At 35.9% G+C, this 24,316-nt stretch overlaps 1 protein-coding gene and 1 non-coding gene across 4 annotated transcripts in view; one reads left to right on the top strand and one right to left on the bottom strand.

Moving 5' to 3' along the window:
• LOC149962262 (uncharacterized) overlaps positions 1-24,316 on the bottom strand; it is a 119,415-nt gene that overhangs the window by 71,978 nt on the left and 23,121 nt on the right. The window contains exons 1-4 of one of the 3 annotated variants that reach the window (XM_090167597.1): positions 12,338-12,407; positions 7,079-7,380; positions 5,835-6,144; positions 4,148-4,649 (exon numbers count right to left, since the gene is read on the bottom strand). In XM_090167597.1, the coding sequence (XP_090023723.1) occupies positions 4,148-4,649; positions 5,835-6,144; positions 7,079-7,380; positions 12,338-12,396 (1,173 nt within the window). In that variant the 5' untranslated portion in view covers positions 12,397-12,407. Of the gene's footprint in view, positions 1-4,147; positions 4,650-5,834; positions 6,145-7,078; positions 7,381-12,337; positions 12,408-24,316 lie in introns of those variants that run through there. The other 2 variants (XM_090167598.1, XM_090167599.1) reach the window with 2 other exon arrangements.
• TRNAM-CAU (transfer RNA methionine (anticodon CAU)) lies at positions 1,611-1,683 on the top strand. Its single transcript has one exon. It is a non-coding gene; the product is annotated as a tRNA-Met (tRNA).

The raw sequence follows: 24,316 nt of genomic DNA, 5'->3' as shown, positions 1-24,316 counted from the left end.
GCCACGCTCGGTGGTTATATTGTCTTCAATGTAAAAACTATACTAAAAAAAATAATCCGCTAGGGGCGCTGACGTCATACACATCTTTTGCTCATAGGTTAGCACAGAAACGTCAACGAATGAGATGGCCGCTGTAGCGCGAGAGAAATCAAAGTTGGCCGTGCTATAAGGAACGCAACGCAAAAGCATTTTAATCTAGTTAAGTAAGGGTAACTAAATTGTCAAATAAAAATTATTTAATTTCTAATTACTTGTAAACTGTATTACTACGCTCCAATAGTTTGTATAATCTAGTGAATCCATTGACTTAATGAAAAATTAAATTCAAAACCATATAAATATATGTTGGAACTTATTATTAAAAGGGTTTCAAACAATGTAAATCTTAGAACATATTTATAATAAAAATTAACAAATTCCTCCTATATAAACCTTTTATTTGCTTTATAAGACAATGAAGTTTATATAGTTATATGTATGAAAAAATGCCTTCAAGTAAAGGTAAAGTTGTAACTAAAACTATCTAGGCCTTCTAGGGTTAACTTTCTTGCTAAACAATTTGAAAAAAAAAATGAGCTGAAACCTAATTTTTAAGTTATAAATGGAAATGTAACTCTCAATTATAATTAAAAAATTAAAAAAAATTAGCTTTAAGAATATTTAGGTACTTTTTAGCAGCACGTACTCATCAGTTGTTGAGTTTCCCACTATAGAGTATAATGTTAAATGACTTAAATCCGTTGTAAAAAGACGCGTTTTTAGGGTTGGGACGAAGCGCTCTCGGCGGACGACGATGACACTAATCGCTAAACTTTAGTTTCGCGCCAATGCATTGATTTCAAATTCTTTGAGCGGGCCGAAGGAACGCGAGCGCATGCGCAGTGGGCCGTGAGCGAAGTAATAGACTCGGTAAACTTGGAACCGTGTAGTCATCCGCGATTTGGCGGGAAATTTGCGCCAAATGGAAGGTACATGTTTCATTTTAATAGGGAGTTTACAGTATGACGTGCCACTACGTCACCCGTGCTTTTTCCTATTGATAAAAAATTTCCCCCCACAATGGCGGCCATGCTCAAAGCTACGGAGTGATATTTCCCTATTGCATAGATAAGAGATTTAGGAGTAGGGTAAGAAGAGTAACCCTATGACGTCATTTTACTCCGATTCAAGGGGGGGGGGGGGACCGGGGGGTCGAATAGTTCGATTTAAGGTAAAAATGTTTTGCCAAAATGACTGCCTGTGTCCATTTTATCAGAGAAGTTCTTGATAAGCAGACGATTTTATCAGTTTACTCTCTTTACACCTCCTGTTCAAGATTTAAATTTTCAAAGTGTAGCCTCAATACTCCGACCTAAAAAAATAGTTCACTAGAACAAGCGACAGTTTGTTTAATATAGTGTAAAACGTTCCGGAATTATCAGTGTCTACCTTTGCCAACGCTTCTATGTAGCCTACCCTCTTCCGGAAACTTAGGTAAAGGGAAATAGTTTGTTTTATCAGTGTCGAGTCTACGCGCCTTTGATTGGCTTCGTTCCAATTGGGAGAAAGTTTCTTTTGTGTTGGGTCGATGGAAGCACTTATATTGAGAGAATAGTGCGGCGCGTCTAACCGCCTCGGTAGCGCAGTAGGCAGCGCGTCAGTCTCATAATCTGAAGGTCGTGAGTTCGAGCCTCACCCGGGGCATGTTATTTTTGAATAGCGGAATTGATGTTAATTGATGTTATTATTTCGAGGTACGTTTTGTAATCGACATTTCAAGTTATTCAATTAGAATTGTGCTAATATTAATTTTTCTCAATTGAAATTTATATGTAATATTTTTTATTTAATTGAATTTGAAGTGTAATATTTTTAATTTAATTGAATTTTAAATGTATTATTTTTAAAGTTAGTTTGAAGTGTAATATTTTTAATTGAATTGAATTTTAAATGTATTATTTTTAAAGTTAGTTTGAAGTGTAATATTTTTAATTTAATTGAATTTTAAATGTATTATTTTTAAAGTTAGTTTGAAGTGTAATATTTTTAATTTAATTGAATTTTAAATGTATTATTTTTAAAGTTAGTTTGAAGTGTAATATTTTCCAGTTAACTTAAATTGAAATTTAACATTTTTCCAGTTAACTTAGATTGAAATTTTATATTTTTCCAGTTAACTTAGATTGAAATTTTATATTTTTCCAGTTAACTTAGATTGAAATTTTATATTTTTCCAGTTAACTTAGATTGAAATTTTATATTTTTCCAGTTAACTTAGATTGAAATTTAATATTTTTCCAGTTAACTTAGATTGAAATTTAATATTTTTCCAGTTAACTTAGATTGAAATTTAATATTTTTCCAGTTAACTTAGATTGAAATTTAATATTTTTCCAGGTAAATTTAAATTTTTAAATTTAATTCAATTTGAAATGTAATATTGTTAAATTTGTAATATTTTTAAAGTTATCTCAATTTGAAATGTAATATTTTTCAAGTTATCTAATTTTGAAATGTAATATTTTTAAATTATCTCAATTTGAATTAAGAAAAGTTAAAAAAAATTATTTTATATTAAGAAAAATTTAAAGAAAAATTCTATATACAATTGATATAAGTTAGAAAACATTTTCAATTGAGAAAAATTCAAAAACCTTATATTTTCAATAAAGAAAAAAACGTTATATTTTAAAATGAGTAAACATAAAAAGATTGTTTTAAATTTTCCAAATGGCTTTTTTAAAAAATATAGAATTTCAAGATTTTAGATACTTTAATTGGAACATTAGGAATTAAATGTTTTAAGGTAAGTTTAAAATCCGATTTTTTGGGATAAATTTCGTAAATTCAGATTTGTTATCTTTAAGGTGAAACTATTTCTAATAATCTTAAAGGGAGTAATAACGAACTAAATCATCCGATTTTTTTAACGTAACTAGCGCCAATTACTCCTAGTGGCAGAAATGTGATCCACTATAAATATGTAACATCATAATCCCTTTAAATAAATCCGCGTGTGGTTTTATAAGCACGTGGCGCGTGTCTAATGATGGTAGGTTTCTGACTAATGACGGTAGGTTTCTTGCTTATGATGGTAGGGTTCTTGCTTATGAAGGTGGATTTCTTACTAATGATTTTAGGTTTCTTGCATATGTAATTGCCCCTCCAGCTTTTTGATCGGTTAAAAACTACAAATTGACTAATTAAAAATATTAGATGCTAAATAGAGATATTATTAATCTACGATACTTAATTTTTTTAAGAAAAATTCGTTGTATCATAATATGTATACTTGAAACATACTGAAATCGTTCCTATTTTTGTGTTAAAGATCAACTTAAATCCGTTTATTAAATTTAGAAATACCAAAGATACTACATCTTTTCCGTTATTTGCATTTTTAAAAACGATTTACTGATCCCCAGGATACTTCCCCACCCCCGACCACAGCGTTTGAGCTGCTTTGCCCCATCCCAACTTCTCAAACGTTCCTACACCACTAAATCTTAGGTTTCTTACTAACGATGGTAGGTTTCTTACTAAAGATGGTAGGCTTCTTACTAATGATGGTAGGTTTCTGACTAATGATGGTAGGTTTCTTGCATATGATATAGGTTTCCTACTTATGATGGTAGGATTCTTGCATATAATATAGGTTTCCTACTTATGATGGTAGGTTTCTTGCATATGATATAGGTTTCCTACTTATGATGGTAGGTTTCTTGCATATGATATAGGTTTCCTACTTATGATGGTAGGTTTCTTGCATATGATATAGGTTTCCTACTTATGATGGTAGTTTTCTTGCATATGATATAGGTTTCCTACTTATGATGGCAGGTTTCTAACTAATGATGGTAACTTTCTTACTGGTGATAGTAGGTTTCTTAATAATGATAGTAGGTTTCTTAATAATGATAGTAGGTTTCTTAATAATGATAGTAGGTTTCTTAATAATGATAGTAGGTTTCTTAATAATGATAGTAGGTTTATTAATAATGATAGTAGGTTTCTCACTTAAGATAGTAGGTTTCTTACTAGTGATGGCAGTTTTCTTACTAGTGATGGCAGTTTTCTTACTTATGATGGTAAGTCGAACTTCGCCCCCCCAACAAAACACTCTTTAAGCTACGCCCCTGTATCGGTCTTGAAAGTACACGGTACTTACGTCCAATTTTCCACTCTTGAACAACGCCCGTTCTTCGGGACTGTTGACCACCGTCCCGAAATCGCTGCCCAGACTGGAAGGCGCCAGCGGATTGTCCATGAACTGTCCGGGTGGCGGGGGGTTCCTCAAGGGCACGTGATGGACGACGTAGTCCGGTTTGCGGTATTTGGCCGGGCCGTACGCGGACATCTCCTCCGGGAAGGCTCCAAAGCCGGACAGGTCGAAGGCGGGTCCGGCGGCATCGCTGACGATGAGGGGCGAATCGAAGCCGAAACCCGGTTTGAGGTACACTTTGCCCCTGCGCGGGTTCCACTTGGGACTCTCCGGACTGAAGCGCCCGTCGTGGTCGATGATGATGGCGTCCGTGAAGAAGTCGCCGCCGCCCCCTCCGAAAGATGGCGCCTTCACTAACACTCTCCGCCGCGCCGACTTGGACTTTGACCCGCCGCCGACGCCCAAGCGACCAGGGACCACGCTGATCGAGAATGGTCCCGATCTGCTCCTGTTAAGGGAAATCACTTCGTTAATGGACTAATGGTGGGTTTAAGTGAGATTTCGTACTGAATTTAAGGTTTTATGCACTTTCACAACTGACATATTTGCTTTTTCTTACTACTCATCTATGTTTTCCTTCTAATGATGGTGGGTTTCTTACTAATGGGTTTAGTTATCTTACTAATGGGTTTATTTATCTTTCTTATGGGTTTAGTTTTCTTACTAATGACGGTAGTTTTCTTAGTAATGATGGTAATTATCTTACTAATGGGTTTATTTACCTTTCTTATGGGTTTAGTTTTCTTACTAATGATGGTAAATTTCTTAGTAATGATGGTAATTATCTTACTAACGATGGTAGTTTTCTTAGTAACGATGGTAATTATCTTACTAACGATGGTAGTTTTCTTACTAACGATGGTAGTTTTCTTAGTAATGATGGTAATTATCTTACTAACGATGGCAGTTTTTTACTAACGATGGTAGGTTTCTTACTAACGATGGTAGGTTTCTTACTAACGATGGTAGGTTTCTTACTAAAGATGGTAGGTTTCTTACTAAAGATGGTAGGTTTCTTACTAACGATGGTAGGTTTCTTGCTAATGATGGTAGGATTCTTACTACTGATGGTAGTTTTCTTTCTAATGATGGTAGTTTTCTCTCTAATGATGATAGTTTCTTACTAATGTATTTTGATGATTAGTATGATAGTTTTATGTCTAATATAATAGTTCAATGATGATATTTTTACCATTTCAAAGTTGTTTATTCTACCAATAATATATTTAGTAGTTACCATTAATTTCCCCATAGGTAGGGAAATAAGAAACCAAATGTTGTTACTTTCTATTCTATTTCGAGGCTTACAAATTAGTTAAATATGTTGTAGTTATCGAATATAGATAATTATGGTGGCGTTATCAAAGTACTCTAAATCGTATTTATAATGTGTAGCTTCGAAGTTTTCATACTAAATGTGGAGGTATTTTAGGGGGAAATGGATTTGGGAGTCAATGAGAAAGATTTTTACCACGAATATGCCGAACATGGCGCTATACAACATTAAGGGGGCCTTCTATTACAAAACGGCACGTGACGCCCGCACGATGGCGCACTTGTTAATTGAAACGTGCGCCACCGAGCGGGCGTCGAGCGCCATAACGAAATAGAATTCGTTAGTTATCTTTCTTACCCGTGCATGAAGCTCGGTAATTGAGGAATGTCGTTGTTCATCTCGCTGTGCCTGTTGAATCTGCGCGTGGCTCTCCACATGGCCCTCAGCGCCTGGCAGTCGGGCTCCGGGGGCTCTTCGGGCCGCACCCGCCCGTTGGGCATCTGCTCGCTCTGGCGTCTCGACAGCCGGATGGCGGCGGCCGCTGCCGCTGCTGCCGAGGCCGCCGCCGCGTGGGAGGCCGCCACTTTGCGCGCCCACGTCCCCTCCACGACGGCCGGAGCCAGCAACTTCAGCATGTGATGGTCCGGGTACTTATCACTTTCTACTCCTGACGAAGAAAAATTCACGGGTGTTAACTATGTATTTCCAGAATTTATTTCACTGGGGATATTTTCTACTATGAACTTGGGATATTTTCTATTATGAACTTGGGAGATTTCGAACTATGAACTTGGGATATTTTCTACTATGAACTTGGGATGTTTTCTACTATGAACTTGGGAGATTTCGTTCTATGAACTTGGGAGATTTTCTACTATGAACTTGGGATGTTTCCTACTATGAACTTGGGAGATTTCGTTCTATGAACTTGGGATATTTTCTACTATGAACTTGGGAGTTTTCCTACTATGAACTTGGGATATTTCCAACCACTAGCTCGAGAGTTTTCCTACTATGAACTTGGGATATTTCCAACCACTAGCTCGAGAGTTTTCCTACTATGAACTTGGGATATTTCCAACCACTAGCTCGAGAGTTTTCCTACTATGAACTTGGATATTTCCAACCACTAGCTCGAGAGTTTTCCTACTATGAACTTGGGATATTTCCAACCACTAGCTCGAGAGTTTTCCTACTATGAACTTGGGATATTTCCAACCACTAGCTCGAGAGTTTTCCTACTATGAACTTGGGATATTTCCAACCACTAGCTCGAGAGTTTTTCTATTATGAACTTTAGAGTTTTTCTATTATGAACTTTAGAGTTCTATTATGAACTTTAGAGTTCTATTATGAACCTGGGAATTTTCCTACTATTATCTCAAGATATTTCCTACCACAAACTCGAGAGTTTTCCTACTAGGAACTTTGGATATTTCTTTCTATGAACATGAAATATTTCCTACTATGAGCTTCATAATTTTCCTATTATGAACTTCAGAATTTTTCTATTATGAACTTGGGTGTTTTCTACTGCAAACTTCGGGATTTTCCATTATAATTTATTCCCAATTGGAAAGTAAACAGCGCATATAGTGTACCGTTCATGTACGAGGCGGAGTTGGGCATGGCCCTGCTCGTCCTCTGAAGTAGCATCTCGACGAATGGCGAGTTGGAAGACTGGGGTTTGGTGGCGGCGCCGAGCGAGTTGGTGGCCCACAGCTGGAGCAGCAGGATGGCCAGCCATTTGCTGCTCTTGAGACTCTTGACCCTGGCGGAGAGTGATGGACGCTGCTCGCTCTCCGCGGTTGGACTGCCCCCCGTTCGTTCGCGGCTGTCCATGGCGACGACAGACGATGCTTTCACGGACCGACTTCGTTCCTCGATGACGTTTGCAGCCACCCTAAAGAAAATAAAGAAATACTTTAAAAAAAATTGAACGCAAAGCCAAACATCATTTTTTAAAGAGTAGATGGTATAGCCAAAAAATATAGAAGTCAATGTTGACCTGGTCCAAGTCTCTTTAGAGAGCTCAGAGAACTGTCGGTCTTTTTGTGTGAAGCCCGTTAGTCAGATTTTCAGTTTGGATGAAAAATAAAATTGTGCCTAATAGCGGCATCTATATTGAAATCACTAGAGTTGTAAGTCGGAAAATTTCCCGGAAAATGACCGAGGCCATTTTTCTGGAAAATATTCCGTACTTTTCCAAAAAAAAAGTTTTCATTCCATGATTAGTCTAATATATTGTTTGCAAATTTAATTAAAGCGGCATTTTCGCCTCATTTTTTCTAATCTGAAAGTAAAACTAAACCTCTAGACTAGTTTAAACTGATTAACAATGTAACACTGATAATGTTTTGTAGGGTATATTCCCATTCGATCGAAATCCCATTCGACCGAATTCAATATGTTTCCGAAATATAGCCCAAAAGGTGGATTCGGTTCATTGGGACCTTTTGTTTTGTTTTTTACTTCTGCCCCGAGATATAGCAGGGTACGCAAAAAACGTTATACCTAAACAAAATTGCTACAGGTGTACTAACGGTAAGGTTAGGTTAGGTTAGGTTAGTCTCTCACTTCCCTAGGGTGGCGCGCTTTTATAAATATATTTATGCTTTGAACTTTTTATTTATATCAAGAATACAATAATTCGAACAATTTCATTTTTTAATGTGAATGGTTAAGTTTGTAGCAATTGCGTCGAGTAAGGCTAACGCGACTTCTTCATTCGAATCCTCCTTTGTGAGCTATTTTCTCCATTTTAGCTAACTGGCTCCAATAAGACTATCAACACTTATTTATATAAGAAGTTAACCTATTTAAAAAACGTCTCATCAAAACGAAATTTGATGTAGGTACTATAAAAATAATATAAACGTGCAAAATTGGGCTGTAAACCGAACAATTGGGGTATTTTCGATCGATTGGGACTCAATGTTAAATCGTTTTCGAACGAATGGGATTTCGGTCGAATGGGACCAAAGCGTTTTGTAGTATGTTTACTGTTATTAAACATTTTATATCGATAAAAAAGTTAAAAACATTAAAAACCCTTAAAAAGTAGTTTATGTTTCAATTTTTATTTTTCAGATTTGCGGAAATTTCTCCGCATTCTATTTTTCCCGAAAATTAACAACTCTAGAAATCGCAAACTAGACATCAAAAATTATGTAACGTAAATTATTCCTTTAATAATATTTATATGTTTAGTAATTGTATCTTATATAAATTAAAAGTTTTAAACTCAATAGAAAATATTAAAATCCTATAGAGTACCACTAGTGGCCGTCAGAAGGCGCTACGAAGCACTGTTCTTTATTTAGGGAAATTTGTTACTTTTGGTTATTATTTCGAATTGGGTGTAGTTTTTACAAGGCTAAAAACAATCGTCAACATGGGCGGCATGGGCTTGTTTCCACCGTAAAAACGGCCACAGAATAAGTTACGTTATTGTGGCCTATATTTGGACTACCGACCCCTGTAGAAGTGTTCCAACAGTGGTACACGAATGTCCAGGGAGAAGCCAACGTCCAGTAAAATCGAAAGATGAAACCATAGATAACCGAAATATAATTTTACGCACGCGAAAAGGCAATTGGACTATCTTCTCGTTTTTTTTGGCAAACGCAATTGAGAAGCACTATAAAAATCCGCGGCGTTAGTGATCACAAATCAAAAGCCCAATAAAAATGTCCCATTTGAAATAGGCATCGCCAGTACACGCCCTCGTGGAACGAGCGAATAATACCGGGATTAATTCCCACCGCTGTCCCTAGATGTCGCCACCAGTGGCCCTTAGGGGCGGCTTTAATGGCGGAAACCGGGAGAGCGAGAGAAATCTAATTGTTTTTGCGATGGTTGATGAGTTAAAAGATATTTCCTATGGGATGAGGCGAAACGAATATTTGGCGTTTTATTTTAGAACCATGAATCTATTCCCGGACACGAGGTCGGAGGTTGGGGGGGGGGGGGGGTAGGCGAGTTTAATGATCCAGATTGACCCCCCGAGTCAAATGAATATTTTGGGAGACCCCGGAAGGGGTCAACGTGTTATCCAGGGGTTTCGCTCGACGACGATTTGAAACGAGGACATCCTATGGCTATTTTTAGCTCCACAGAGTAATGGCATTTGTTTTAATTTTTAGGTGGCTGTGGTGCAGCGTTGGAAGTGGATTACTGTAGGAAAATGGGATGCTCTATTTAAATTAATTATCACAAATAATTTTAATTGTCGGAATTATTATTATTCTTAGTCAGCAAATTTATCAGTATTTTTTCAGGGGGATTGTTAGTGCAGTTGTCATAAATGTTGGTGACGTTGTGAGAGTAATTAATTAAAGTTATATTTTGCTATAATTTGAATAATGCGCTAGAATCTTAATTATTGCAGTTAAATTATAATTAATATCCGCTGCTCTAATTAATGCAACGTAAAATCCCTTTTAACGCGTTGATTATAATTGATGTCATATAATTATAAATAATTCTATAGAATTATAATTAATGCACTCGAATTATAAGTAATGCACTCGAATTATAAGTAATGCACTCGAATTATAAGTAAGGTTTTAGAATTATAAGTAATGCACTCGAATTATAAGTAATGCACTCGAATTATAAGTAAGGTTTTAGAATTATAAATTATGCCCTAGAATTATAATTCATGCTCTAGAATTATAAGTAATTATATGGAATTATAATTCATGATCTAGAATTATAAATTATGCCCTAGAATTATAATTCATGCTCTAGAATTATAAGTAATTATATGGAATTATAATTTGTATCTAGAATTATAAATTATGCCCTAGAATTATAATTCATGCTCTAGAATTATAAGTAATTATATGGAATTATAATTCATGATCTAGAATTATAAATTATGACATAGAATTATAATTCATGCTCTAGAATTATAAGTAATTATATAGAATTATAATTCATGATCTAGAATTATAATTCATGATCTAGAATTATAATTCATGGTCTAGAATTATAATTCATAATCTAGAATTATAATTCATAATCTAGAATTATAATTCATGGTCTAGAATTATAATTCATGATCTAGAATTATAATTAATGATCTAGAATTATATTTAATGATCTAGAATTATAAATTATGATCTAGAATTATAATTCCTGATCTAGAATTATAATTCCAGATCTAGAATTATAATTCATGATCTAGAATTATAATTCACGATCTAGAATTATAATTCATGATCTAGAATTATAATTCATGATCTAGAATTATAATTCATGATCTAGAATTATAATTCATGGTCTAGAATTATAATTCATGATCTAGAATTATAATTCATGATCTAGAATTATAATTCATGATCTAGAATTATAATTCATGGTCTAGAATTATAATTCACGATCTAGAATTATAATTCACGATCTAGAATTATAATTCATGATCTAGAATTATAATTCATGATCTAGAATTATAATTCATGATCTAGAATTATAATTCATGATCTAGAATTATAATTCCTGATCTAGAATTATAATTCCTGATCTAGAATTATAATTCCTGATCTAGAATTATAATTCATGATCTAGAATTATAATTCACGATCTAGAATTATAATTCATGATCTAGAATTATAATTCATGATCTAGAATTATAATTCACGATCTAGAATTATAATTCATGGTCTAGAATTATAATTCATGGTCTAGAATTATAAATTATGCCCTAGAATTATAATTCATGCTCTAGAAATATAATTCATGCTCTAGAATTATAATTCATGCTCTAGAATTATAATTCATGATCTAGAATTATAATTCATGCTCTAGAATTATAATTCATGATCTAGAATTATAATTCATGATCTAGAATTATAATTAATGCACTGAAATTATTATTATACCGGATTTATAGTTAATGCTATCCAAGTTAACCAATGCACCGAAGTATAATTAAGGCGTCGAAGTAGTACTTAAACTCTGAAGTATTGTTTAAGGTTAAAGTTACAAGTTAACGATAGGATCAATAGTTTGCTTACTGATAAAAAATTCAACTGCACTGTTAAAACCAAGGTTTATAAAACGACTAAAATTGGACTTATAATTTATTTCAAACCATTTAGGTACTAAAAAAGGTCTAATAATTTATTTTATACCCATTTTACTCTTTCATGTTGAATACAATACCTAAGACTAGACCTTTACCAGTCCTTGCGGTAAAGGTTTAAAAAAGTTAATTTCTTGCATTTAGTCCTTAGAATACCCATTTAATTCCCTTAAACAAAGAAAAAAATAAATTGACCAATTTCGAGACTAGTATTTGAATACTACGCTATTTCGATTTTTAATATTTTCTTTAAAATAACACAATACGAAAATATTCCAATCACTTGGAATATTTAACAACAGTTAAGTCTTTCAAAGTTTGATAACAGATTTTAAATATAGGGGACATTGATTAAGGCGTCAAACCATACGTACAAACTATACGTAGCCAATTAGGGGCATCTATATCAAATACCGAAATGCAAAATGTTATTTTAAACTAAAATTTAAAATAAATAACGGTCTGTAAAGGTAAATAGATCTTAAAAGGTCCAACTTACTACTGTTTCAGAATTGAAATGCATAAAAAAGTTTAAAATAAGTACTTACACACTCCCCAAAAGGAGTGAATTTGGAGAGCAGAAGGTTTAAATATGTGCTGTGGAAATTCCCTGAAGGTTTTAAATATTGGGAAAAGTTTTAACCACTTTAGAGGTCTAAAATAAAACTTTTTTTTAAACAGTGATGGGAAAAAAGGTAAACAAAAATACTTTCTAAATATAAACTTTACTAACGGTAGTAAGACTATCCCAAAAGTAAAAAAATATATATACTGTAGTATTTGAAATACAGCGTAGCAGAAGTCGGTCATTTTATTTTTTGGGGCTTTCATTTGGCGCCCAGGGGTAGTCACCTCGATTCTTGGCAGCCATACGTTTCGGATGTCTCACTGAAAGGATTCTACATTTTATTTTTCTTTGATCCTTTCTTTAGCGGAAGAAAGAAAAATAAATGTTTCTAGTTGAGTGGAAACTTTATGAAGTTCCGAGATAGGCGACCGAAAAAATGCTCTTAAGGGATTTGGCTCATTTTTGGCCCGATTTGGCGATGGATTAGAATTTATTGCTTTCTGTACTTACGATGTTTTGATACGTACGTTATTCGAACGAAAGTAAAAGGTTGTATATGTTCAAATTTACGGTTCGGTGGGTAGAGGTTTTTGCGAAGATAGTTTTTAAGGGCTTAAAGTTATTGTTTGAAGGGAGCTTCAATGTTGTATCTTTAAAATGTTAGTTTTCGAAACTTTAATTTTTTTTAAATTCGTGTTAATAGAATAATAATAATAATAATAATAATAATAATAAAATAATACCCTTGGCACCACCTTAAGCCCAAGTCATCAACCGACTTATAATGCTTTTAAACAGATGGCCGGGTTACAACGCGTACGAGGGTGGTGGCAAGCCCTTCATGCCAAGCGAGCCAACAGCTCCCTACACTAACTATTACCGGTAACCTCAACAAGCTTTTATGGAAAGGGGAAGCCGAAGAACTCGCGGGAAAACCCCTTAAACCAGTGGGGAGATAGCTCGCAAACTCAAGCCACAAGCTGGGATCGAACCCGGCTCCTCTTGCTGCGAGGCGAAAGCGCTAACCACTTATTTACTCAATCGGGGTAGTGGATTTAGGATTTTATTTCGGGACAAAACTATCTGGTTTTCATTCTACTGATCGGGTAATATCTGAGCGTAAATGCGGATAATCTAATATCTGATTTATCGTAATTATGTACTCTGTTTGAAGGAACCAATGAGATATCGAGCTGATTTGATTTTTGTAAGAGAGTACTATCATAAGACTATCAAGACCCCCTAAGTTTGAATTGGGCATAAAGGCGCGCGTATTCAGCACTAGACAGGCGCGTGAGGAAAATAAAAGAGAATCTACGCTACCTGGCGAAGAAAAAGAGCGTTGAGTTTGCAAATTATCTCCCCATAGTTTAAAGGGATTTTCCCGGAGTTCTTCGTTTTCCCCTTCCTATAAAGACTTGTAGAGGTTAACGGTAATAGTGAGTGTAGGAAGCTGTTGGCTCGCGTGGCGTGTAGGGCTAACCACCACCCTCCTACGCATTGTAACCCGGCCACCTGAATTAATGGCTTCAAAAGTCGCTTGATGACTTAGGCCTAAGGTGGTGCTTTGGGTATTAGCCAAGCTGATTATTATTATCTTCCCAACCCCCCCCCCTCACCCATACCACCTATACAACCTCCTGCCATCCGGTAGCATGCATTGGGGATTTGTGTTTCAATTTTTCACCACCAGATGGATTCATGTAGCCAGTGTGGCCAGTCATTACCTTAACGTTCACATCCCATTGGTTTCAAACTAAGTTTGATAGTCTTATGATACTATGCATAGATACAATATTTCTGAAGATGGTTATCGAAAATAGCTTTCAGCGTAATATTATATAATAAATATTATTAAATAAAGAGACCGTTCTATAAAATGACCTTCCATTCAGAAAATAATATTCGACTTTTTCATAAGATCTGAGCAGATATCCAGCAACATAAACATTGAGTAAACAATAGAAATATCCATCCAGAAAACGGAGCGCGGAATTCTCGAAATTCCAATATCGGCGAAACTTATTGTGGCACGCTTAGTTTTAAAGAAACTCTGACTCTTTTGGAGGGGCTCTTGCCGATATACGTTCTACCAGGAGTGCATCAAACTGGAAGTACTCCACTTTGATCGTCCAACGCGATAAATTATCGTTAAAAATTATAACTTATAGTAAATCGGTGATCAGAAATTGGTCACATAGAATAAAATATAGTAAAATAGAATAACTCACATCAACAGCAAAATAATATATTAATACCCTTGGCACCACCTTAAGCCCAAGTCATCGAGCGACTTTTAATGCCTTTTATTTCAGGTGGCTTGGTTACAATGCGTAGGAAGGTGGTGGCAAACCCCTCAAACCACGCGAAATAACAGCTCCCTACACTCACTATTACCGTTAACCTCTATACAAGTTTTTATGGAAGGGGAAACCGAAGAACTCGGGGAATAAAACAGTTTCCGGAACCATTTTACTCTTCCCCACCCCTGAGTTCGACCCCCTTCGGTACGACCATTGGTTTGTGGGTGAATTTTTTTTATGTTCAGAGCGTAATCATAAATCTTGCTGGTTCATTTTCAAATATTATCCTATTTTTTATTGCTGTTTGACTCTCAGTAAATGACAAGTGGAAAATCGGTTATTGACAGACTTATGTTAAAGGGGAATTGTCACCAAAACCAAAATTTACGAGGTTTTTTAAGAGAATGATAGAAAATATATCAATGATTATGTCCTTGAAATTTTATAGTTATTAGAAAAGTATTTAAAAAGTTACGCTACTTTTGCTGCAACCTACATCAAGCGGCTCCAAGAATTTCCGAAATTGCGGTTGAACCTACGTAATCGAAAATAAATACTACAAACTTTTGATTTATCCCTTTACGAATATGGGTGTTTTCCTACTACAAACATGGGATATTTCTTACTACAAACATGGGTGTTTTCTTACTACAAACATGGGTGTTTTCTTACTACAAACATGGCTGTTTTCCTACTACAAGCATGGGAGGTTTCTTACTACGAACATGGGTGTTTTCCTACTACTAGCATGGGTGTTTTCCTACTACAAGCATGGGAGATTTCTTACTACAAACATGGGTGTTTTCTTACTACAAACATGGGTGTTTTCCTACTACAAGCATGGGAGATTTCTTACTACGAACATGAGTGTTTTCCTACTACAAACATGGGAGATTTCTTACTACGAACACGGGTGTTTATTACCAACTTCGAGATTTTTTTTTTACTATCAATATCTGTGTCTACTTACTATGAACTTCTGTGTTTTTATACTACAGCTTTGGAAGTTTAACTAAAATGAAATAGGTGGTTTTCGACTACTAACTAATTTCCAATTCAATGGTTTATCATAATTTTGCCGAAATACGTGGGAAATTACTTTATCTGTATTGTAGGAAATTGCTGAAAGTGACACACCGCGTTTTCGGAGTTTTTGGGAAGTATGTTGTCGAAACTATTTAAATTGGGTAACGAGGTTTAATACGAATTAAATTAAAATGTTAGTAAATTTCCTCCCATGTTATTGCATTTATCCTACAGACTTAGAACTGCAACCGTATAAAGGGGGAGGGAGGTTGACCAGCAACCATAATGCATAATGATGTAAGTTATTTAGTTAGTTATTTATCGATAATTTTGTTAAAACAAACCATTGTATACAGTGAAATAACTATACCTAATTTACTGTGTAGGTGTACAAATTGATAATATTTCTATATTTAAAAAAAAATAATTTATTCACGTAGGTCATCTTAGCGATATACAATAGCCTTCGTTGGCGAATTAGAAATTAATATATTATTGTGATGGTTAAAACTATCTAAGTTTACGGTGTTTTATTTTATGATAAACCAAGCACGTATATAAGGGCGGGGTTTAGGGTGTTTAAACCCCCCCCCCCCTTAGGACTCGATTCTTTTCTTACGAAAGGAGCGCAACATTAAATGTATTAAAAAACTTCGTTTGATACACGTGCGGAAATGTCATTGTCACTCGTCCCGAGTCTAGCCAGTACTTTAAATATGCGTTATTGCTAACGAAAAATTTCGCGCTCGCTGCGCTCGCGATTTAATCTGGTTGTATTATAACCCGTTCCCCCACTTAGACTTTCTATATCTACGTGCTTGAGATAAACCATGGTACATTATGTAATAATGACACCTCATTGATTGTGTACATACTCTACTTTAAATATTGGTATATTTCAAAATATACCATCTTCACTTAATTAGGTCACTTTAGTTATATAGCCGCCCGTAAAGATAGTGCCAAATTAATTAAGATAATGGAATTAACGAAATAATGCTTTAGTCCCATTCGACCGAAATCCCATTCGACCGAAGGCGGTTTTTGAGGTGTCCCATTCGACCGAATTCCGCCGAAACGTGCGGTTTTTATGTGTCCCATTCGACCGAACGCTTTTATGTGTCCCATTCGACCGAACGCTGCTATATAAATTGGCTTTTCCTATGTTTTCAATTTAGTTACTATGAATTTAGCTATGAAATTTTAATATCTTTGTACTATGCATTTATTTGAAAATAAAATGGAATGAGCATGAATTATATTTTTATCTTCACCTAGTCAAGAAAAGTAACTGAACCAAAACTGAAATAGTAAACTTAACCAACTCTAACCTAACCTAACCTATCCTAACCTAACCTAACCTAACCTAACCTAACCTAAACATGGATCTTCGATAGTACATACCTTATAAATAAAATACCAAATCACCCCGCCAATTGGGCTACATTTTAAAATTCTTTCGGTCGAATGGGATTTCGGTCGAATGGGAATAAACGGAAATAATGGCTCTCACGATTCAATGGTAATTCGCTCTGCCCTGACAACCCAAAATGTTTTAACAACTCAAGCTTAACTTTCTATAAGAAAAATAGTTTCTACTGAAGTTTTATTCATTTTACCATTTTTATCGATTTTACCCAATTTTTATCCATTTTACCCAATTGTTTTGGCAAAACTTTAATTTTTAAATTTTTGAAAACGGCCCATGCTATTTTACGTAGAGAAAGTTTAAACTTAAGTTTAAAATTTTTGGTTGGTACGAATGGCTGTTGAAACTTTCCCTTTAGGAGCTTTCAGATTGTAGACCATTGGACCGAAATCCCATTCGTCCGAATGTACCATTCAACCGAATTCCAATCGACCGAAAACCGCGTTTTGCGCGGTTTTCATTCAATATACCGTTAGTGATACATATTTATATATCGTAGGTTACGTGACGATAGTATATCTAATTTGGACTAAACTATGTCTTAAATATTTATTATTTCGTACCGACGTGTATTTTTAGACCTTTTTCCCTTGAAATTTGATATTTTCCGGGTTTAATTTTGGAAAATAACCTTGATAAGACCCGACGTGAAATAGTTGCCTACCTTATCTAACCTAACCTAACCTAACCTAACCTAACCTAAATTAACCTAACCTAACCCAACCCAACCCAACCTGAACTAACCTACCCGAAGTGAAAACGAACTAGATTTAAATTTCCCATTCAACTGAATCCCGCCATGTTGGGCTATAACCGAAAATACTTTTCGGTTCAATGGTATTCAACTGAGCTTTCAAGGTACATGAAGGTCTACTTAACCCCCGAGTTTGAAAACAATCGGGGAGAAACAACTCGGGAAGATTCCTTGTGAGAGTACCGCTCTCACAAGTCTGATGATTTGAAAATGCCAAATTAATTATGATAGTGAAACCTACTCATTATTAGGTTAAATTTTTACAGAAACCCTTGTAAATATCAAAATAACGACAACTCATTGATTTCATACATACTATTTTTTAAATATTACTATATTTCAAAATATAATCTGTTCACGTAGGTCATGTTAGTTATCTCGCCAGTCGTATATAAAGTGCCGAATTTTCATCGTTGTAACTAGACGCAAAGAAAACATATATTTCCAAGTAACTAATAACCCACGATAGAAGGGTTGCTGATCCTGGTCTATTCGAAATGGTCGCGCTCACTCTTTGGGCGGCGTAACAAAGCCCTACTGAGGGTACCGCTCCTCGTGACAAGTCCCAAAACGGGTTATTTAAAGGAAACGTTCTTGTAAAACAGCGAAACATGGTGCACGGTTGAGAAATATCCTTGAGTTGGGGCATATAGTAATCACTTTCTTATGGATTTTCGCTCAGCAAATATAACGTCGTCGCTGGCGGCGATTTTCGAGAAATGTGTGTAAGGGAACAGATTATAGAATGGAGCCAGCATCCCGAAAAGGCCGCCCACTCCCGCCGCTAACTCGTAAAAGCGGGTGGTTGCCAGTGGGTGGCCCTATAAATAGCCTATCGCTTCGGCCATTGATTTTGGAAAGCGATCGAGGCTCCCCCTGCCACCCCCTTCCGCGATGAAAAATAGGTTTCCACGTAAAGGCTTAGTACCAACCTCATCTGACACCGCGACAAAGGTAATCCGTATTCCATTCCCGCCTTTGTCTTTAACGTCACGTGAGATTGTTATTTCTAAATCGAACCTTACGTGAGAGTCTAGTAAAGGATTAAGTTCGTGGACTGTACCTTCTGTTTCGTACCTCGACTCCAGTACGAAGTAACGGCGACTAGCGGTATAGCTACATCAGCTGTTACCCTCCCCATCCAAAGTCATTCATTTTTTTATTTTTTTTATACTCGGCATGATTTTTTTTTATCAACGTGGAATTTTTTTCTGTAGAGGCCATTCTATATTTGGAATGTGTAGAACTATTTTAAAAATACTCCATTTAGCGTTTTTCTGTTGCGTAAGTGGTTGTTTTTCGGGAGGCGCTGTTGTTTGAATTTATTTATGGACTTGATTCGCTTTGGATTAGGCGATTCAATGCTAAGCTTACCTTCGGGATTTACGTTCAAATGGTTCGCGGGTTTATTTTTGGATCGACGGTGATTTGCTCTAAAAATATCCCCCGCCTGTTGGAGTGTCGTCATGATAAAGTTGACAATTTCGAAGATGAGTTTTTTTTTCTTACGGAGGTTTGAGAAATTTTAACAGCTCTTAGGTGTTGTCATATGTAACATAATCTCTCGTAAGTATGCCTATATTTAACTTTTCAATAGAAATATATTCAATGACATCTTATTTCACACGGGATGCGCAATCAGTGGAAAATTCTTATCATTCTTGCGCTATGGAAAAGTGGTTACCAAGGAAACCAAATCTCGTGATTGTCAGGAGCGAGCTAAACTATAGATTGTCAAAGTGAGAAACTTCAATTTTCCAACTATAACAGTGGGGCCCTTATGGGGTCGCAGTGTGCAATAACTGGTGGCTTTAGCGGGGAGTTGGGGTCCGGCTCTTACAACCCATAAGGGCGGTGGTGCACTGGGATATGTTAGCCGTGATCAAAGGTCCTATCTCCACCTCCAACTTCGATCAGGTAGGGGCTGGAAATTCGGCTTCGGCTAACGGAGAGGGTCCAGGCCAACTGGTCGCCTCCGACGACTGGGTAGCCTGCTGTGGGGCGGCGGGCCTCCGTATGAGGGCACGGCGGTCCCGTTTCCCGGCATTTTGGGCCACATCGGGATCTCCGGTGCCACCTGTGCCGGGTTACGCCGGGTCGCAGTGTGCCCGTCGTTCCCCTTTAGGAGCTCTTTCTTCGGGGCTTTGGAGCCTTCCCTCCGTAGGCTGGAGTTGCTATAGCATCCGCTCTTAATCCCACGGCTGTGTGCGAAGTGAGGGGTTGGTCGTCCCATTGTTGCGCCTTCTGCTGGGTTGAGCGGCTTGCGTCGAAGGTGGGACCGTCAGCGGTAGGGTTCTCTCGCTGCCTTGGCTGTTCTGTCACCTGTCCGGGCTGTTGACGCTGGCGTAGGGCATTACGATGTTTGCGGTACACCGGGCTAGAAATCTGATACATCTATAACAGGGATAGCCAACACGTGGCCCGTGGGCCCCTTGCATCCCGCCATGTTTTAAATAGGCGAAACTATAAAGTAAATTTGGTCTTAACCAACTTGTTAAAATGGGAAAACCAAATCACGTGACTACCATTTCACAGCCAACTTCGATTTGGTAACTCGTGTTCCTAGTTGGCCGTGCGATGGTAAAGAGAAAAATTATTCCTTCCAGATACTGCAGACAGCTAATTAACTTCCACCTTTACATTACAAGATGCTTTAATTAATAATAATACTTCGATAATTTAGATCAAAATTTAAACCACCATTAGCAAAATAAAATTAATAATAGTTCGTATTTCTTAGGATAGATGGCGCTGCAGTTCTCCACAAAGTCACGTGACTACTATCTTTTCAGCCACCCTGGACTTTAGAGTTTCGCCTATCGCGGCCCACGAATATAATCCGGAATTAATTGTATTGCGGGTGGCGTTTAACTTTTAGTCATTTTGAATTTTGATTTTCAAATGTAGCGCACATTTTGTAATGTTCTCATTCCCTTCGAGAAAACAGCAGCATCGTAGCCTTGAATTTTCCCTCTTGATAATTAAAAAAATCCTTATTTCTCAACCGGTTTGGGAAACTTTTTTCTCGCGTCGTCTGCTTCTCTGTATGCTACTCTGTTACTTACGGTTTTACTTATGTAATTTACTCTTATAAAAACATCCTATTTTAGCTGAAGTCTGTAATTGCAAGGTTTCATGTTTTAAATGAATGAAACATGCGAGCAGGTTGTTTGACTGGGGCTTATTTTTGGTGGGTAGGGTCCGGAGAACCTTTGCAAGAAGGTTGTGTTAGATCTTAATCGATTACTGCAAGATGGTGGTCAAAGTATCTTCCGGAGCCAGAAGATATTTTGAGACTTTTCGATCATTGCAAGACGATATTTGGAAACTTTTTCTTCTTGGAAAATCGAAGAAGCTGATTTGTGCAGTTTTCGGTCATTGCAAGAAGATGTTCTGTGAGTTATTCGATTCTTTCAAGACCAAAGAAGGTGGTCAGTGATGTTTTAGGTCATTGCAATAAATGGTCATGGAACCTTTTCGATTCATGAAAGATCAAAGAAGGTGGTCAGTGATGTTTTAGGTCATTGCAATAAATGGTCATGGAACCTTTTCGATTCATGAAAGATCAAAGAAGGGGGTCAGTGATGTTTTAGGTCATTGCAATAAATGGTCATGGAACCTTTTCGATTCATGAAAGATCAAAGAAGGTGGTCAGTGATGTTTTAGGTCATTGCAATAAATGGTCATGGAACCTTTTCGATTCATGAAAGATCAAAGAAGGGGGTCTGTGATGTTTTAGGTCATTGCAATAAATGGTCATGGAACCTTTTCGATTCATGAAAGATCAAAGAAGGGGGTCAGTGATGTTTTAGGTCATTGCAATAAATGGTCATGCAACCTTTTCGATTCATGAAAGATCAAAGAAGGTGATTCGTGATGTTTTCGGTCATCGCAAGAAGTTGTTTGGATAGCTAATTTTTCCGGGACCCATGCAAGAATGGAAGAAAGTGATATTATACATTTTGCGCAACTGGGCAATGTTTCTATCCCAACCAGGGTTGGACATAAGGATATTTTGTTTAGTAGTCAACCTGACTAGTGAGCCTCCAATCTTAATTAATTTTACTAGTCACTGACTAGTGGGGGTAAAAATGGGGGTATATAAACAATAAGGACTGCCAACATTTTGCTTTACCCGCCAGAATTAAAATAGGAGTTTATTCTCACTTGAGTTACATGAGGTGATTTTCTTAATTAAAAAATGGGATTGATGAATTAATTTATGATACGCCATATTCCCCATTACTTATGAATATTTTGGTAAATTTTTCAATAATCCAATTGACCAGATTTCGATTAATTTTAGTAGTCAGAGCATTTATTTTAGTAGTCAAATGCCGCGACTAGTGCCTTATGTCCAACCCTGATCCCAAGCTGGCAACACCGCGTATCACTTTCGCATTTTTTTCTCATTCCGCGTCAACCAACCATTCATAAAAAATACTCGCTCGAATGAATCTGGCGTGCGACTTTTTTGCATATTCCCCGGCTCTAATATTAGATCCATCCCATCCGACCCCTACCGCTGTCTGATAAAAATGTTTCAGCGGTTTCTGAAGAAAATTCACTTTTCACATTTTTCTACCCGTTGGTTCGAGGAGGGGGGAGAGGGGGAAACGCGTTCATTTTTAGCCCGAAGTAAGCCTTGGCTTAAATAATAGGAGAAAGAAAAAATGAGAGCTGAAGTTGCATAAAGAAATTGAAATCTCGACCTTTCCCGATTTAGGCGAAACCGCCCCCGCGAGGGGTCGTGATTGACTGCTAATTTTAAGGAAATCTAAAGGCCTATTGCTAGCGCTGTTCCTTTTTTTCTTCGTATGGTTTTTAAAGACGTCACCTTAAAGTGATAATAACGTAACATGAATTACGTGGTTTTTGATTTAAATTCTCTGACGGATGTATACTCAGTTGCAGGTTAAGAATGGCAAAATATCTAGTACATCTATTTTCTGTTAATTCCTAAAGGTTCGTACGCGTGTTATATTAATCCATTTTAGTAATGTCTTTTGCGTAAAGTTCAAAGTGATCCATAAATATTTAATGGAGATTTATTATTTTTAAGGTTCGATATAGCGTATTTTTAGTACTATGCTCCTAAACCATAATCATATCGCACGATTATGTACGTCAACGTGGTAATCTCGGCCTTACCCGTTCTATACTTACCCTGGACTCGTCAAACGGAATTTTTTAGGTATGCCTCACTTGTAGTACAACTGTTTTTAAACCTTATCTATGTTAATTAATTAATTAGATCACTTTGAAATATAACGCAATAGACGGTATTTTCCAAAATTATATAACGCGCGCGGGGAAACTTAGAAAATCAACCGTAAACAGGCCAAATTCTAAATTCCCACCACCGATTTACCGGAAATTCGTGCTAGTACCTTTCCGCCAAATGTACTAGATATTTTGCCTTTGTTAACCTGCAACTGAGTATAGTTATTATTATTCTTCGGGATAATTAAGCCATCCCTCTAATACGTTTAAGGAGAACTTGTAGAAGTTTAAATTGAATAGAATCAATATTTTTGAAAATGCCCTGATAAAAATTACTTGGTTTTTGCTTTAGGACTACGGTTTCTTCTTTAATTTTGAGGGATCTGTCAAGAACAGGCATTTGGCTAATAAAAAGAACGCAATTAAATTGCATTTGAAATTATTTGAGCGTAATTAAGTTATTTTTTGAAGCGACGTTTTTCGCGTGAAATTAATTATATTTGATTATTATACGACGGGTCTCTTTTCAGTCGTACCTTTTAAAGGTTAAAATCAAAGTACCATATATGGCCGTTCGCTTTTCTCACGATTCATCTGTTTAAGAACAGCGATAAACAATTGTGTTATTTTATTTTATCACTATTTTAGTTAATAATGATCATTTTCTCAAAACAGAAAATAAAATAGTTAATGGTATTTTATTTAATGTCGCTTTTATCACGATTAATCTGTTTAAAAACAATCAATACCCAATTGTGTTATTTTATTTTATCTAGTGTTGTAAGTAGGAAAATTTTCCAGAAAATGACCGAAACCTTTTTTCCGGACATTTTCCGTATTTTGCCGTAAAAAATTAAAAAAAAAGTAATTCCATGATTAGTCTAATATTGTTTGCAAATTTAAATAAAGCGGATTTTTCGTATCATTTTTCGAATCTAAAAGTAAAACTAAACTACTAGACTAGTTGAAACTGATTAACAATGTAACACTGTTAATGTTTTGTAGTATGTTTACTGATATTAGACATTTTATATCGATAAAAAGATTAAAAACCCTTAAAAAGTAATTTATGTTTCAATTTTTTATTTGTCCGATTTGTGGAAAATTTTCCGCATTTTATTTTCCCGGAAATTAACAACACTAATTTTATCACTAATTAATTAATTATCATCATTTTCTCAAAATAAAAAATAAAATAGTTAACGGTATTTTATGTAATATCGCAAATTTATTAATGTTAATACAAAACCACGTAGTACGAATTATTGATATCGGACTTAATTGTCAATAATATTTATACCTAAATTAAAATATTTATATTCATTTAATTTATTATTTATTTTTCGATCTTATCAAGTGGACTTTTCCATCAGTTTGAAGGGTAGTATTCAGCGGTTTGGATCTTCGAAGGAACAGATATTGAAAAACGGTTCAGCTAAAAAGTTATA

Source organism: Leiobunum rupestre, chromosome 1 (genome assembly GCF_980474605.1).
Source record: "Leiobunum rupestre chromosome 1, qqLeiRupe1.1.hap1, whole genome shotgun sequence".
In the NCBI taxonomy this organism is placed as follows: Eukaryota; Metazoa; Arthropoda; class Arachnida; order Opiliones; family Sclerosomatidae; genus Leiobunum; species Leiobunum rupestre.
The sequence above is the reverse complement of the archived record's forward strand: the minus strand, read 5'-3'. Positions and strand labels throughout refer to the sequence as shown.